Genomic DNA, 15,826 nt, shown 5'->3' on the forward strand with positions numbered 1-15,826 from the left:
GTGTTAGTGTGTTAGTGTGTTAGTGTGTGTTAGTGTGTGTTAGTGTGTGTTAGTGTGTTAGTGTGTGTTAGTGTGTTGTTAGTGTGTGTTAGTGTGTGTTAGTGTGTTAGTGTGTGTTAGTGTGTTGTTAGTGTGTGTTAGTGTGTTAGTGTGTGTTAGTGTGTGTTAGTGCGCTGTGTGTCTGTGTGTGTGTTTCTTTTTTGTCACAAGTTTTTTTCTTTGTGTTTAAAAATGTCAAAAATAATTTATTAACATTTTATTAATTATTTATTAAATTCCCACAATACTGACATCATGTCTTTCTTCCGTTTTCCCTTCCTTATTTCATCTTTCGTTTTTATTTTTTGTTTCTTTTATTTATTTGTTTGTTCTTCCTTCTTTTTTGTGTTTCTTTAATTTTGTTCTTTTTTCTTTCTTTCTTCCCTCTTTTTCTCTTTTTTTTGGAATTTTTTCTTTGAGAATTTTTGTTCATTTTCTCTCTTTCGGGTTTCCTTTCTTGCTTCTTTTTTCTTTTGTGTCTTTTTTTGTCTTTATTTTTCTTTCTTTGTTAATTTTTTATTATTTAGTTTATTAATTTGATCCATTTTTCTTCCCTTTCTTTTATTTCTTTGTTTCTTTAATTTTTGTTAATTTCTTACTTTCTTTCCTTCTTTGTTCATTTTCATTTTCCGCTACCTGTGTGTGTGTGTGTGTGTGTGTGTGTGTGTGTGTGTGTGTGTGTGTGTGTGTGTGTGTGTGTTTCATGTATCTTATTAAGTGCGTAATTGGACCTTTATCTCTGAAGCCCCAGACTTGACTGCATGTGTGCTTTACACACTCAGATTCAGAAAAGATTAGAAAATCACTAATCTCTGGCTTTGAGACAGACAGACAGACTGACAGACAGACAGACAGACTGACAGACAGAAGGTTAAGGGGTTTTTATTTTACATAAATGTATAGTTATTCACTATTTAGATAAAATAATAAATAGGTTATTAATCATTAATGATATTTCATAATTTGCAGTGATTATTATTGTTATTATTATTATTGTAGTTGTTGTTGATATTGTCATTGTGGTTGTTGTTATTGTTGTTTTGGTCGTTGTTTTTCTGCAATTAACTTCAGGCAGAGGAAGCGCACCAGCCTTGAATCTGTTCTCAGAGCAAACCTCAAACACCATAAATGAGATATTATAATGGAGGGAAAACAAACATAAAATCAATGGATAGAGAGAGAGAGAGAGAGAAGAAACAGAGAGAACTATAAAGAAGGAGAGATAGAAGGGGAGAGAGAGAGAGAGAGAGAGAGAGGGGTTAACAGACAGAAAAGACCAAAAGATAGAGAGAGAGAGACCGAGTATGAGAAAAGAAGGAAAGGGAGAAGAATTGAAGAGAAAGATAGAGAGATAAAGTTAGAGAAACAGAGAGAAGGAGAAAAATGAGAGATATAAATAGAAACAGATTGAGGTGGAGAAATACAACTGTCTCAGCTCCATTAGCTTTTCCTCGGAGTCACTTTCTCTGTGTGTGTGTGTGTGTGTGTGTGTGTGTGTGTGTGTGTATTTTCTGCTTACACACAGATTAAATGAGCATATTATTATTATTATTATTATTATTATTATTATAAGTGTTGTGGCTGTTGTTGTTGTTATTATCAAAAGATAAACAAATTTAAAAAGCAAATAAGTGACATTTTCTCCTTATTTTCTCTTGCATCTATTTCCCCCTTCCTTTATCACTTCTTTCTCTTCCCCCTTTTTCTCTCTTTTTATTTACCACAATTTCTTTATCCTCTTTCTTTATTGACTGACCCGCCACCTCTTTTTTATTTCTTCTTCCATCCATTCCATCTTTCACATCGCACTTTTTATAACTGACCCAATATTATTTCTGCTTGTCTTCCTCTTCACCCCTACCTCATCCTTTTAATCCTTTTTTTTACTTTACTTCACATGGGACCTGTTCTGTTTTTCTGACCCAATATCATTAATATTTTTTTCTTCCTCTCTTCTCCCTCTCTCCCTCTCTCTCTCTCTCTCAGCAGGAAAGAGTGAGCTGGACTGGACCTGCCGTGTGTGTGTATACCTGTGTGTGTATATTATATATATATGTGTGTGTATCTCTATGGGACGGTGAACAATGTCTCGCATGAAGTGTCACTCATCGGCCACTAGAGGGAAAAGCAGATGTGCACAGCTGCTGTTTCTTCTGGTCTGGTTTGGGAAAACGTCCGGATCCATTGAAATCCCTAAACAATGTAAGTCTCAGTCTTGTTGTTGTTAAAATGAGCAATTAATTTTCTTGACAAGCAAACCTACAGAGGAGGAGGAAAAAATCTGTAGAGGAAATAATAACGCAAGATTTCGCTTGTGAAACTTCTGACTCATTCTTCTGATAAGCACTTACTCTGCGATTGGCTCGCATTTCACGCTCAGTGAGGATCTAACCAATCATAGACGAGACTGAAGTCTTGTAACCTAATAATAACACAGAAGGCGGGTTTTCAGAAACTAGATACCAGAAACAACATAATGAATGCATATCAGATCTTGTAAGAAATGGCTAAGATTGGAATTGGATTTAGAAAAGAAAAAAAAAATTGAGGAATCTTAAAAAAAAAAATTAGTTTTGTGACATTAATACTTAAGCAAGATCAAGTTGGTCTCATGGGTGTGCACTAATATCAGCACGGCTGCGGTGCGGTTGGAGGCCCGAGGTGCAGCCTGAGTACTGAAGATATCACATCCATGCTGATATTCAGCACAACAGCACAACATTAAGTGTGCTATTGCTTTTATACAACAGTTCCACTATTACTAATAACAGTATTTATTAACACCAGTTCATGATTTGGGGTAGGGGCAGCTCAGTGGTTAAGGTTCAAACCCCAGTTCTAACTGTTGGGCCCTTGAGCGAGCCGCTTGTACCCCTATCTCACCTAAGCGGTTTCACCTACAGTGAGATGCGGAGTTAGGCACTGTGAGTTGCCTAGATTGCACGCCCACGTTCCGCTGGTGCATCGCGAAATTCTGTAAGGACCGCAAGCTTTCGCAAGAACATGGTAAAAAAATTAAACATGTTTAATTAAACATGTTTAATTTTTCACGCAGAAAGATGGAAACGTACTCACAGCGTCAAAAACTTGCGTGAATCATAATAAACCGTACTTACCTTGAGTCGCTGCGATTGCCCGCCCACATTCCGCTGGCGCGATGCAAAATTCTGTAAGGACCGCAAGCTTTTGTGAGAACCCGTAAAAAAATTAAACATGTTTAATTAAAAACTATTTTAATTAAACATGTTTTTAAACATTTTTTTTTTAAAAACATGTTTTCAAAAAATAAAAATAAAAAAATAATAAAAATGCAAATAAAAAAAAAAAAAAATAAACGTTTAATTAAACATGTTTAATTTTTCGCGCAGAAAGATGGAAACGTACTCACAGCGTCAAAAACTTGCGTGAATCATAATGAACCGTACTTACCTTGAGTCGCTGCGATTGCCCGCCCACATTCCGCTGGCGCGATGCAAAATTCTGTAAGGACCGCAAGCTTTTGTGAGAACCCGTAAAAAAATTAAACATGTTTAATTAAAAACTATTTTAATTAAACATGTTTTTAAACATTTTTTTTTTTAAAACATGTTTTCAAAAAATAAAAATAAAAAAATAATAAAAATGCAAATAAAAAAAAAAATAAATTAAACGACCGCAAGCTTTTGTGAGAACCCGTAAAAAAATTAAACATGTTTAATTAAAAACAATTTTAATTAAACATGTTTTTAAAAATTTTTTTTTTTAAAAACATGTTTTCAAAAAATAAAAATAAAAAAATAATAAAAATGCAAATAAAAAAAATAATAAATTAAACATGTTTAATTAAACATGTTTATTTTTCACGCAGCAAGATGGAAACGTACTCACAGCGCCAAAATCTCGCGGTGATTCATAATGAACCGTACTTACGGCCACCGCGCAACCGATAGGTGAGATAGGGGTGTTAACCCTCAACTGCTCCAATGTGCTCCAAACTGCTGGCTGCAATGTCTAATTAGATCAAATGAAAGTCACTCTGGATAAGGGCATCTGCCAAATCCCAACAATTAAAATTTGTTTGGATTTTAACAAGTTAACTAACACACGACAGATAGAGCTGGTGACCAACAGTTAGTGTAATTAACAGGGGTGTAAGTAGGACATTTCTATTTCTGGATATTGCACATTTGCACACTTTCTGGACATTTCCATTTATTTTCATTTTTATTTCCACTTAAACTGCTATTTTGTCTTTTGTACATATAGGTCTTTATATTTCTTATATATTTCTCTTTGATTTATTTTTTTGAATTTTTTATATTTTGTTCTACAGTATTTTCTCATAGTTTCAACTATTTATTTCTTATTTCTTGTTAATAATGTTTCTAAGTTTTTAAGGTCACAAGAGGTCGTATAAGCATTTTACTGCATATCGTACTGCGTACTGCGAATTTTACTTTGAATTTGAATATTTAAATAGCGTTAAATGGGAAGCTAGTGTGCTATTTATGGTGTGCAACCCTATGTACTAGAAACAAAGTAGTGCCCTTGATCAGATCTTGAGAGGGATTTGGGATTCAGCCTTGTGTTAGAAGCTAGTTAACTTTGTAGCTTGCAAACAAAACAGCACGGACAATTCAGACGCAATTTGGAACGATTTAGGCGCGATTACTTTAGAAACAAGACAGCATGTAGGTTAAGATGACGTAATGTTATACTGTATAACCATGTGTTTTCTTGCTGAAAGTTATAATTAACGATTATTAGAACACTTGTGATGCATACATATGGTTAAACATCTATTATTATCAATCGTGGAAGACCACTTGTCCAATTCATATTTTATAATATTTACTATATTTCTCTCTTTCTAACAGAATTTTGTCTCAAAATGTATTGTAATTAAACAATTACCCATTAATCACTAACAAGGTTAATCATTAACAAGCTGCTGTGGTTTATTTGAGTTAATATAACAAACGTATATTAAATTATATTAAAACTAATTGTGATATGAGTGTAATAATTACAAGTGTGTTATTAATATTTAATTATTAATATCTCATACTGATTGCATCCCTGCAGTCGACTCGTGTGTGTGTGTGTGTGTGGTTTAAATGTTGTAGTCCCTTCTTCTCAGGTGCATGGTACGGGAATGATTTATGTGTGTAATCTCTTCTTTCTCTATTTCTTCCTTCTGGCATCCACTGGCCTGACAGATAACATTTCTGACCGTGAGTGTATTCCTTTCTCTTTTTTTACTTTTTCTCTGTCTCATTTGTTTTTTGAATCGAACTGTCCAGCATAGTATTGGGTGATATGACCAATATAATGATATATAATAATAATAAAAAAAAAAAAGATACCAAACAGTTGAGGTTAAAAAAAAAAAAAAAAAAGTGATATAATACAGTGAAACTTATTCTGCATTGAAGCATAAATAAACTGCAAGAATATATAGTTACATTTTATTGAAAAATGTAACAATAATTAATGACATTTATTTTGACTACAAAAATACACATAAATGAATAAAGTTAATTTAAAATTTAAATGGTAAAAAGATTTTTTCAAATCTTATTATATTTGTTTTACTATACTTTTATTTTATTATTATTATTATTATTATTATTATTATTAATATTATGTTTTTATCATGAAACAATTATTCATCATATCGCCCTCCTCTACGCCAACAATGTTTTTATAAGATTTAACAACAGCCAAAGTGTTTCTATTCTAAAATGTGCCTGTCTGATGTGTGTGTGTGTGTGTGTGTGTGTGTGTGTGTGTGTGTGTGTGTAGTGGGAGAGCCTCCTCTGATCACGCTACAGTCGCAGTCGTACACAGTCTTCTACATAGACGACGTGTCTCTGCGGTGTGAAGCTAGCGGCAACCCCAAACCCATGTGAGTCCTCACGCGCAGATATCAGCCCTTCACCAGAGTCTGAAGAACAATGAGCACTTCCTCGTAGCTCCGTCTGACCCCACCCTCTGTTGAAGGGTGTGGTCAGAAGGACTGTATATCTGTTTTATATGTTTAATATGTGGCTGTGCGTAAGAATTATTATAAACCGGAAAATCATCAGAATTTTCTGTCATTGCGTAAAGACAGAGCATGATGTCGTGGTGGGAGGAGCCAGTCATGGGCAGATAGTGCATCCCTCCAAATGTGTGATTATTACATAAGCATCTAACGTTCATAGCACTCCTGTTTGTTTGATTGTTTATTTATCTTTTTCTTCTCTTGTCTGTTCTTCCCATTCTCTTTATTTGTCTGAATCTAGTCTCTTTTCTTTTTCATTATTTGTTTTTTAATCATCTTTGTCCCTCACTTTCCTTCTCCTCTAATGCCATCTCACGATTCAAGAAATGTTGTCTGTTTTATTTGCTCTTTTCTTCCTATTCTTTTCCTTCACTTCTCTTTATTTCTCCTCTTCTTATCTTTTCTCTTGTTCCCTTATTTCTTCTTTTTTCTTCTTTCTTCACTTGTCGCATTTCATTCCTTTATTTTATGTTCTTTGCACTTTTCAATTCTTTTTCTTTATTCTTTTACTTTCTTCTTTTTCCTTTATTCCATTTATTCTTTTGTCTCTTCTCTAATTTAATCTTCTAATTTTTACTTTTTTTTTTTTTAAATCTCGTCTTAGTTCTTGTCTTCCATTTTCTTATCATCTAATTTCTTATCTCTTCTTCCCCATTTGTCTTCCCTAGTTCTTTTAATTATCCCTTTTTCTTTTTTCTTCTTATTTTGTTTCTCTTCCTCATTCCTCTCATTTTCTGTTTTGTCCTCTTCTCACGTCTTCATCTTTTTATATCTCTCCTTTTTTCCCTCATCTGTTTCATTTCCATCTCTCCTCACATGCCCACTTGTCTCTCCTTCTCTTCTCTCATTTCCTTGTTGTATCTCTTCTTTTCATTTTGCTTGTCTACTCCTCTTTTCTCTTTTACTTCCTTTTAATTGCATGTTTTGTCATCTCTTTCTCATTTACGTCTTTTTACTTCTATTTCCATTTCTGATTTTTTTTTCTTGTCTTCTCTTTAACCTTTTTCTAGATTCTCCTCCTTCCTTCTTGTCTCCCCAGCTACACATAAAACCACCCAATCAGAATAAAGATTGTTTAAATCAGCAGTGCCAGTGCAGAAATACCAGCTGTTTAAAAAAACAAAAAAAAAACAGCTATATCACCCACCGTTATTTATTTGTACTCGCATGATTAAGGTGAAGTTACTTTAGATAAAAGCATCTGGCAAGGAGAAGGAATTAATTTCAGCCACTGTGTGTAATGCAGCTAAAAGCTTCGACTCATGATGAAGTAGATTCAACTAAAAAGGACAAACGACCGTCGGAAAGCTTCTCAGCCGAAAAACAGAAGCTTTATTTACTGTTGACGTCTCCGCTCGTGCGTCTAAATTTCCTTATCGGAGAGCGAGTCGAGCCAAACGGCCACATGGAGGGACTTTGATTAAATTAAATTAAACAGCCGGCTATTAATCTGAACGAACTGCTCTGAACCTCCAGACTTCCCAGGCCCACTGATACCAACGCAGATCATTTCCGTGCAACAGACACGCCATTGTATGTTGTGTGAACTGCAGTTCATGCATGGCTTTACCATTTCATGGAAAAACAGATTCTTCTGAAATACAGTACTGTGGAAAAGTCTTGAGCCACGCCACATTTCTTCATATTTCACTTCCAAAGAGCCAGACTTTCTTTTGCTCAAATACTGTAATTAAAGTAAATATCTTTCAGTTAAGCTTTTCGCACATTTACCGCCATTTAACAGATCATTAAACATTACCCAACTCTTAGATCTGGTAAATAAATGAATTTAGTTTGTTCTGTTTCCCCAAAAAGTAAATAAATCTGTTGTTTTAACTACAGTTAACCTAACCCTATGTAAACCCTATAGCAAATGACAATGCAACCATCAATTTCTATTTATGTGCTAAACACTAAACAGTGATTTCCATTCCATAATTCCAAAATAAATACATAAAACAATCAACGAGTCTTGTGTCCGTCATGAACTGGCTGTCTGTGTCTGCGAGGCTTCATTGCCGAGGCACAGTGACGGTTTTAATGTCCTGTTCATGATTAAATAGAGTACGTCCAAAATACTATCATGCAACAACTCCTACAAGAACAAAACACTCGAATTTAACCATAACCACCATAACAAATGCTACACGTCAAACAGAACTAAACAAGGCTATTTATATAATTCTAACTAATGAGTCACCTCGGTTCAGGTGCATTATGGGAAATGAAGTTTACCCCAAAAACTACAACAGAAAACACAAAGAGTCTGGGTGTTCTGGTGCCCTCTAGGGGTTAACCCTTACAGTGAGATTTTATTATTATTATTTTTACAATTTATGGAATTTACAAACTAGGCATGATCCAATAAATCTAAATAACTTCCTCACGCACTTCTTTTGTTTATCCCTATAACTAGTTCCCCTTTACATGTCTACACATACAATGCTGGCCAAAATTAATGAGACAAAAGTGAAACTAAGTTTTTTTTTACATTTTCATTTTTTTTACTGTTATGAAGATATTAAGAATAATTATTTCATGCAATACGATTGATATGCAACAAGCAATATTTTGTACGTTGGTAGATTTTATTCCTGTTTGATTCGGCTGGACAAAGAGTCAAAAAGACATCTGCAATATTTTGGTGTCTTACACTCAGTCTGTGCCTGTTTGAGATCATTTCTAAATATCATGTACAGAAATTTGACACAGAAGTTTGGAATTCATTTGAGAATATCCAGAGTTTTAGTCATTTAAGTTCTGCCACATATTTGTTCCATCTATTAACTAAAGCAGCTGATTCTTAATAAAAACCTTTAAAAGCCAGATAGACTCGAAATAATTAGTGGCATAATTAGTGATATGGCAAATGACAAAAAATAGCCATGCTGTCTGGGTGGGAGGGGATATACCCTGTGATAACTGTCAATCAGGGCAACAGTAACCGATTGTGATTATTTGAAAAATGGCATGTGGAAAACGGCGGATAGTATGAGACACAGTTTGTTGACTTCACCTGTCTCAGAGGAAGCATTCATTATCTTTTACACTTCTCTGTTGGCGCGTGTTGTATAAAAGAGGAAATCAATAGTGGGTGGGATTTGAAAGGTTACCAAATTGGGAAGAAAATATAAGAAAACGTTAAATACCTTAAATATTCATCATTTCAGATTCTTCACTGTTTCTAGGTCACTGTTTAAATTTAGATTCAGGCAGTTTATCATATTGACAATGCTAGTGCCTTTTTCATAAAGTCACATTTTCCTTGAGTGCACTCTGTCCAGCAAAAGTAAAGAAATCCTGAAAACAAAGTAAACATTGTACAAAACGGTATCATTTAATAGTTTAGTTTCAGGGTTTTGGATCCCACTTGTAGTTATTTTGTATGCATATATTTAAGCTCTTACTCTGCTGTTTAATTAAATGGTGTTATGTCAGATGATGTTAGTATCATTAGGGGTGAGAACGTTATAAAATAAAGACATTATCAACCTGAAGTTGATCGACTTATAATGGACTCCGCATTGGCAAAACTAAAAAGAAATGACATTCATTTTCCTTCTTTACACTTTGCCCATGTGTTTAGCTTTCGATGGGAGAAGGATGGCGAACAGTTTACGAATCAAACAGACAATTCAGGGATTTTTACAGCTGACGAAGATGACGAACTGAAATCTTACCATGGGACATATCGCTGCTATGCGGAAAACGATTTCGGGACAGCTGTATCGGGCCTGATACATGTCACCACTGAGCGTGAGTTTTTTTCTTTTTGAGTTTCATTGAGCCAGACGTGACTATCGTCTAACACACTGTATTTCCCCACTTAATTATTCAGTGTAAAAGTCAAACAAACATATTTCAAATATATTATAAAACATTATACTGTATAATGACATTTACCATGCAGTGTAAGGCTTTAAACCTAAATTCTTGAATAGTCTTCATCTAGCTAGTCCACGTAGCCTTGTCCACATAGTTTACGATTTCTTGCTGGCTCATCTAATAGCTTTAGGCAGCACGAGAATAATTGTTAGATCTCTATCGTAATCATATTCACCAAATGTAGATGTAAGAACGTATTATCATTATTAATCATGAACAAATGTTACCTTAATGCTAGAAGGATGTATTATCATTGTTAGCATTAGTACTTGAACAACTACCATTGGATTGTTGAATATTAGATTCTGATTGTTCTAAGAATATGAAATAATTTGAATTATTGTTTAAATAGAACTTCTATAGCAAAAACTAATGAATGATGCCTTGTAAAATGAACTTCTTGTATTTTTTTTTTTTTTTTTTTAATCATTAATAATCTTGGTAATTAAAAACGTTTTGTGCGCTCTGAATTTCAAGAGTTTTCGCCTTGTTCCAATTTGCTTCCAGGAGTTCCATGAGTCTGCTGTAGTTTTTTTTTTTTTTTTCTGATTCTTTCTTTTAGATTTGCTATTGATATCAAACTGCAGGCTAATATATCAACTGTTACAAAACTGTGGAAGGTGGAGTTATAGCATTTTGGCAAATCATTTATAAAAAAAAAAAAAAAAAAAAATCACACTGATTTAACCCAAAGAATTTCGACAAAACCTTCTCACATTTGAACACCTTTGTGACATAAAGGAACCAGACACAAAATATTGTATATTAGTTTGGAACACTTTTGCATCATTTGCGATACGAATTCTCAACACTGGCAGAATGGAAATATCTCATTTTGCAATCAAACCATTCAAATGTTGTTTTTAGTTCTATATATATATATATATATATATATATATATATATTTATTTATTTATTTATTTTTTATTTTTTTTTACTCCCGCAGCCATTCCAGTCTCAGTGAAAGAAAAGAGAGTGGAGAAGACCGCTAATGAAGGTGACAGCATGGTTCTACAGTGTAATATTCCAGAGAGCTCAGTGAAGCCTACCATCCACTGGATGGACAAGAGTGAGTCATTTACATCATTTCCAGTCGAACTGTTAAAGCATGGTATTGTCTCTGCACTCCTATTGAATGCTAGAGTTTAGCACGATTGAGGGTTTCACCATGTCTGCCTAACAGTCCTTTTTTGTTTTTTTTCCGCAGAATTGATGCATATTAAGCAAAGTAACCGCATCACCATTGGCTTGAACGGTAATCTGTACTTCGCCAATGTCCTGACCACCAACACCAGAACCGATTACACCTGCTACACCCAGTACATCGAAGCCAGGACCATTTTATCCACAGATCCGATCTCTCTCACTGTTAATCCCTGTGAGTAACACTCCATAAACTACCATAAAAAAATAACAAAAATTAGTTCTTGAAACGATACTTTTATTTAATAAATTATTATAATTATTTCAGTTATTAGGTTAGCTGCAATGTACACTCGTAAGGGTTAAGCTTGTAGTGTAGAATTTAGGCTTAAAGTTTATTTTCGGCTCTAACGGATGGCTACTGCTAACATTGCAAATTTTTTTTTTAAGCCAACGAGGTGGTGAACAGAAAGCCTGAACTCCACCAACCTAAGGGCAAGCACACTGAATATGTTGCCCTCCGAGGCCAGACTCTCATCCTGGAGTGTATTCCACACGGATGGTAAGTATGAAACGTTATGCTAGCTTTCCCTGTGTTACTTTTTTGTTGTTTGTTGTAATTGTCCTGTTTCCTCAATGAAAATCCAAACTGACAAACTCTCCCTTTGTTTTGTGGTGTGTGTGTGTGTGTGTGTGTGATTTTTGTGCTCTAGGCCCACTCCATCGGTCAAATGGGAAAGAAAAGACGCTCCACTTTCCTCCAGTCAGGCAACTAAGAATCGCTTCGACCGGTGGCTGGAGTTTGAGTCCATCCTGGAGAGTGATGATGGAGAGTACACCTGCACGGCCTCTAATATTATAGGAGAAGTGACACACTCATACACCGTCACCGTGGAGGGTAATTACACACACTTACATACACACCATACGGATAAATAATATATGTTTAATAAAAAAATCGGAATAAAATTTGTAAAAGGGAAATAAAAAAACACATAAATGATTTGTGTCCAGCTGCTCCTTATTGGAAGCGGGAGCCTGTGAGCGCTCGATACTCCCCAGGAGAGACGGTCAGACTGGACTGTGATGCTGATGGCATTCCTACACCACACATACACTGGATGATTAATGGGATGCCCCTCAATGGTGAACACACACACACACACAGACACAAAAAAAAAAAAAACTAGTTTATTTCACAGTGGTGTTAAATTCCCGAATCAGAACGATCATACGGTGTTGATTTAGCAAATGAATCTGTGAATCTGTGTTTCTCCTTCACGTGGGGTTTAGTGATGGATCCAGAGCCGAGACGCACTGTATACGAAGGGACGTTAATCCTGACTGATGTTACGGTTAGTGACACAGCCGTCTATCAGTGTGAGGCCTCCAATAAGCACGGCACTGCCCTCCTGAACACCTACATCCACGTTGTGGGTCAGTCATCCCTCCTTCTATTTTTATCGTAATTCTTTCTCTTTAATCAGTTGATGCTTTAACTCGTGTTTTTTTTTTGTTCCTGAATTAAATTCTTCTTTCCTTTATTTTGATCTTTTTGTTTTGCACTTTGGTTTTAAGTAATTCTTTTTTTATCAATTTATATTTTAACTCATCTAACAAAATGTTTTATATCTAATTTAAGTCTTGATTTCGTATCACGTTTGCCCCGTTTTCTTTTTTGTCTAGACGTAAAATCGAATTAATCTGTCTTTACCTTATAGAGCTCTCTCTCTCTCTCTCTCTCTCTCTCTTAGACCTGCCTCCTCAGATTCTGACCGAAGATGGTCGAGTGTATCGGTTGATCGAGGGATCCCTGTTGTCACTCGACTGCAGTGTTTTCGGTTCTCCGCGACCCCAAATTAGCTGGTCAGTTTTCTGTCTCTTCGTTGTCTGTTAATTCTCATACAAATTTGGAAAATAGTATTCACCTTCCACATTCAACATCAACTTCAGTATCAGTATCTTGATGTTCTTGTATACCTAAAACTGGATTAATAGATCCAAAAAAAAAAAACCCTAATTGTCACTGAGTCTGTACACTGGGTGAGACAGGCTTTCCAACCCAGCACAAACCAAAAGCCACCAAGGCGGCCTCCAAAGCCCTGATTACGCAAGAGGGTAAGGGCATCTCACATGTGAGATCTAAGTTTTGGGCTGAAAGCTGGAGGTGTGGTTTCTTGTGTCCAATCTCACCATTGGCGCCACTCTGTCTTTCTGCTCCACCTCGGATACCACTACATTACCACGCACCACTACGCAACGGTACTCCACATTCCCACTCTGCAAAGGACATCTTTGCTCCTCTACCGGCGTACAGTCTTGTCTCAGATGTCACTATGTCTCCTTTCCACCGAGTGAAGGACATTGCTCTCCAACCCCTTTATTTTTGCATCATTCTGCCTTTTTTACCGCCTTGCTTCATGGAGGACATTTCTTCTCTGTCTCATTTAAGATCTGTATGTTCTTTGCTTTGTAACCACCGCTCACATTTAGGAGGCTTGTTCCAACACCTGACAGTGTATAATGTTCATTTAAATTCTACACATATACTGGACAGTATGTAATGGTGTTTATTATTTATTCGCGTGTTGTTATATTCTCCAGGGAGAGGACGACATCCAGTGAGCTTTTGTCCGACGCGAGGGTGTCTCAGATGACCAACGGGACGTTACGCATCACCGACGTGAGCCACGAGGACGCAGGAACCTACCTGTGTAGAGCCACGAACAAAATAAGAAACACCAGTGTGTCCATTACTGCACTGCTGGTGGTGCTGAGTAAGTTTTACATTCACATTTTATCTGCAACTTTCTCTCATTCATTTTAAGTCACTTGTTGTTTTATCCATTTATTTTTATTACTTTACATCATTGCTTGATTTTTTTGTCTTTTTTCTATTCGTATATATTTCTTGTTTGATTTGTCTCTCTTCTCCTTGTCTCACCTCATTTCTACTCATCGTCTCATCTCTCTCATTTGTGTTATTTTTGCTTTCCCTCCGAAGACAAGACTCGGATCGTGGCCCCTCTTTCTGACCACCATATGCAACGTGGAAGTTCGGTGCTCTGGCCGTGCAGGTACGAGGTGGACACTCGACTCCCCAAGCCTTTAATCCAGTGGAGGAAAAATGGACAAAAGATCACAACGTCATCCACAGATGACAAGTAAACACTCTCACTTTATCTCAGTCCCTCGCTTATTCTCTTCTTTTACAGGAATAAAATGTTTGGTGTTTATTCTTTTATTCGGAAAATTTATTATTATATAAATTAAATGCAACATCCCTTTGATATGTGTTAATTAATTACTCCAGGTCTAATAAATAGATCTTCAGTGCTGTTATTGGCCCGCTTGGTTTTGTAATCGGCAGATACACAGTTTTTGAAAATGGATCGCTGAGGATCACTGACATCCATATTGACGATGGCGGACACTACACGTGTGAGGTCATCTCCAGATTGGATGTAGATAAGAGCACTGGTACACTGACAGTGATGGGTAAGAATCACCCTAAATCATTTTATCTAAATTAATTAAATGTGAGTGAGTGAGTGAATGAATCCATAAGTGAGTGAGGGAGGAAGAGAGGGAGTACGAGTGAGTGAATTTGTGAGTGAGGAAGTAAGTACATAAATGAGGGAGGGATTGAATGAGTGGATGAATTCGTGAGTTAGTGAGTGAGTAAGTGAGTAAGTAAGTGAGTGAATTTGTGAGTGAGTGAGTGAGTGAGTGAGTGAGTGAGTAAAACTGGATAAATAGCACAAACCAAAAGCCACCAAGGCGGCCTCCAAAGCCCTGATTAAGCAAGAGAGTAAGGGCATCTCACATGTGACATCTAAGTTTGGGACTGAAAGCTGAGTGAGTGAGTGAGTGAGTGAGTAAACGTGTGTGTAAGTGAGTATATGATTAAGTGAGTAAATAAATGAGTGGGTGAGTGAGTGAGTGTGTAAGTGAGGTAGTAAGTACATGAGTGAGTGAGTAAGTGAGTGACTGAGTGAGTGAATTTGTGAGTGAGTGAGGGAGTGAGTGAGTACATGATTAAATAAGTGAATACATGAGTGAGTGAATACATAAGTAAGTGTGTACATGAGTGAATGAGTGAGCACATCTGTATTTGAGTGAGTGAATTAGTGAGTGAATTAGTGAGTGAGTGAGTGAGTGAGTAAGGGAGTGAGTAAGTACATGATTAAGTTAGTGAATACATGAGTGAGTAAATACATAAGTAAGTGAGTGAGTGAGTGAGTGAGTACCTGAGTGAGCACATCTGTACTTGAGTGAGTGAATTAGTGAGTGAGTGAGTAAGTGAGTGAGTGAGTGAGTGAGCACATCTGTATTTGAGTGAGTGAATTAGTGAGTGAATTAGTGAGTGAGTGAGTGAGTGAGTGAGTAAGGGAGTGAGTAAGTACATGATTAAGTTAGTGAATACATGAGTGAGTAAATACATAAGTAAGTGAGTGAGTGAGTGAGTGAGTACCTGAGTGAGCACATCTGTACTTGAGTGAGTGAATTAGTGAGTGAGTGAGTAAGTGAGTGAGTGAGTGAGCACATCTGTATTTGAGTGAGTGAATTAGTGAGTGAGTGAGTAAGTGAGTGAGTGAGTGAGCACATCTGTATTTGAGTGAGTGAATTAGTGAGTAAGTGAGTGAGTGAGTGAGTGAGTGAGCACATCTGTACTTGAGTGAGTGAATTAGTGAGTGAGTGAGTAAGGGGGGGAGGGAGGGAGGGAGTGAGTGA

The 15,826-nt window shown here is 36.2% G+C and overlaps 1 protein-coding gene across 3 annotated transcripts in view; it reads left to right on the forward strand.

Moving 5' to 3' along the window:
* The window catches only part of l1camb (L1 cell adhesion molecule, paralog b), a 58,718-nt gene that overhangs the window by 24,392 nt on the left and 18,500 nt on the right, over nucleotides 1-15,826 (forward strand). The window contains exons 2-15 of one of the 3 annotated variants that reach the window (XM_053482339.1): nucleotides 2,026-2,241; nucleotides 5,238-5,252; nucleotides 5,824-5,926; nucleotides 9,651-9,820; nucleotides 10,896-11,018; nucleotides 11,157-11,327; nucleotides 11,543-11,654; nucleotides 11,806-11,990; nucleotides 12,107-12,238; nucleotides 12,386-12,529; nucleotides 12,847-12,958; nucleotides 13,697-13,869; nucleotides 14,097-14,256; nucleotides 14,463-14,590. In XM_053482339.1, the coding sequence (XP_053338314.1) occupies nucleotides 2,124-2,241; nucleotides 5,238-5,252; nucleotides 5,824-5,926; nucleotides 9,651-9,820; nucleotides 10,896-11,018; nucleotides 11,157-11,327; nucleotides 11,543-11,654; nucleotides 11,806-11,990; nucleotides 12,107-12,238; nucleotides 12,386-12,529; nucleotides 12,847-12,958; nucleotides 13,697-13,869; nucleotides 14,097-14,256; nucleotides 14,463-14,590 (1,846 nt within the window). In that variant the 5' untranslated portion in view covers nucleotides 2,026-2,123. The remainder of the gene's footprint in view (nucleotides 1-2,025; nucleotides 2,242-5,237; nucleotides 5,253-5,823; nucleotides 5,927-9,650; nucleotides 9,821-10,895; nucleotides 11,019-11,156; nucleotides 11,328-11,542; nucleotides 11,655-11,805; nucleotides 11,991-12,106; nucleotides 12,239-12,385; nucleotides 12,530-12,846; nucleotides 12,959-13,696; nucleotides 13,870-14,096; nucleotides 14,257-14,462; nucleotides 14,591-15,826) is intronic. The other 2 variants (XM_053482341.1, XM_053482342.1) reach the window with 2 other exon arrangements.

The sequence above is a fragment of the Clarias gariepinus genome, chromosome 22 (assembly GCF_024256425.1).
Source record: "Clarias gariepinus isolate MV-2021 ecotype Netherlands chromosome 22, CGAR_prim_01v2, whole genome shotgun sequence".
Classification (NCBI taxonomy): domain Eukaryota; kingdom Metazoa; phylum Chordata; class Actinopteri; order Siluriformes; family Clariidae; genus Clarias; species Clarias gariepinus.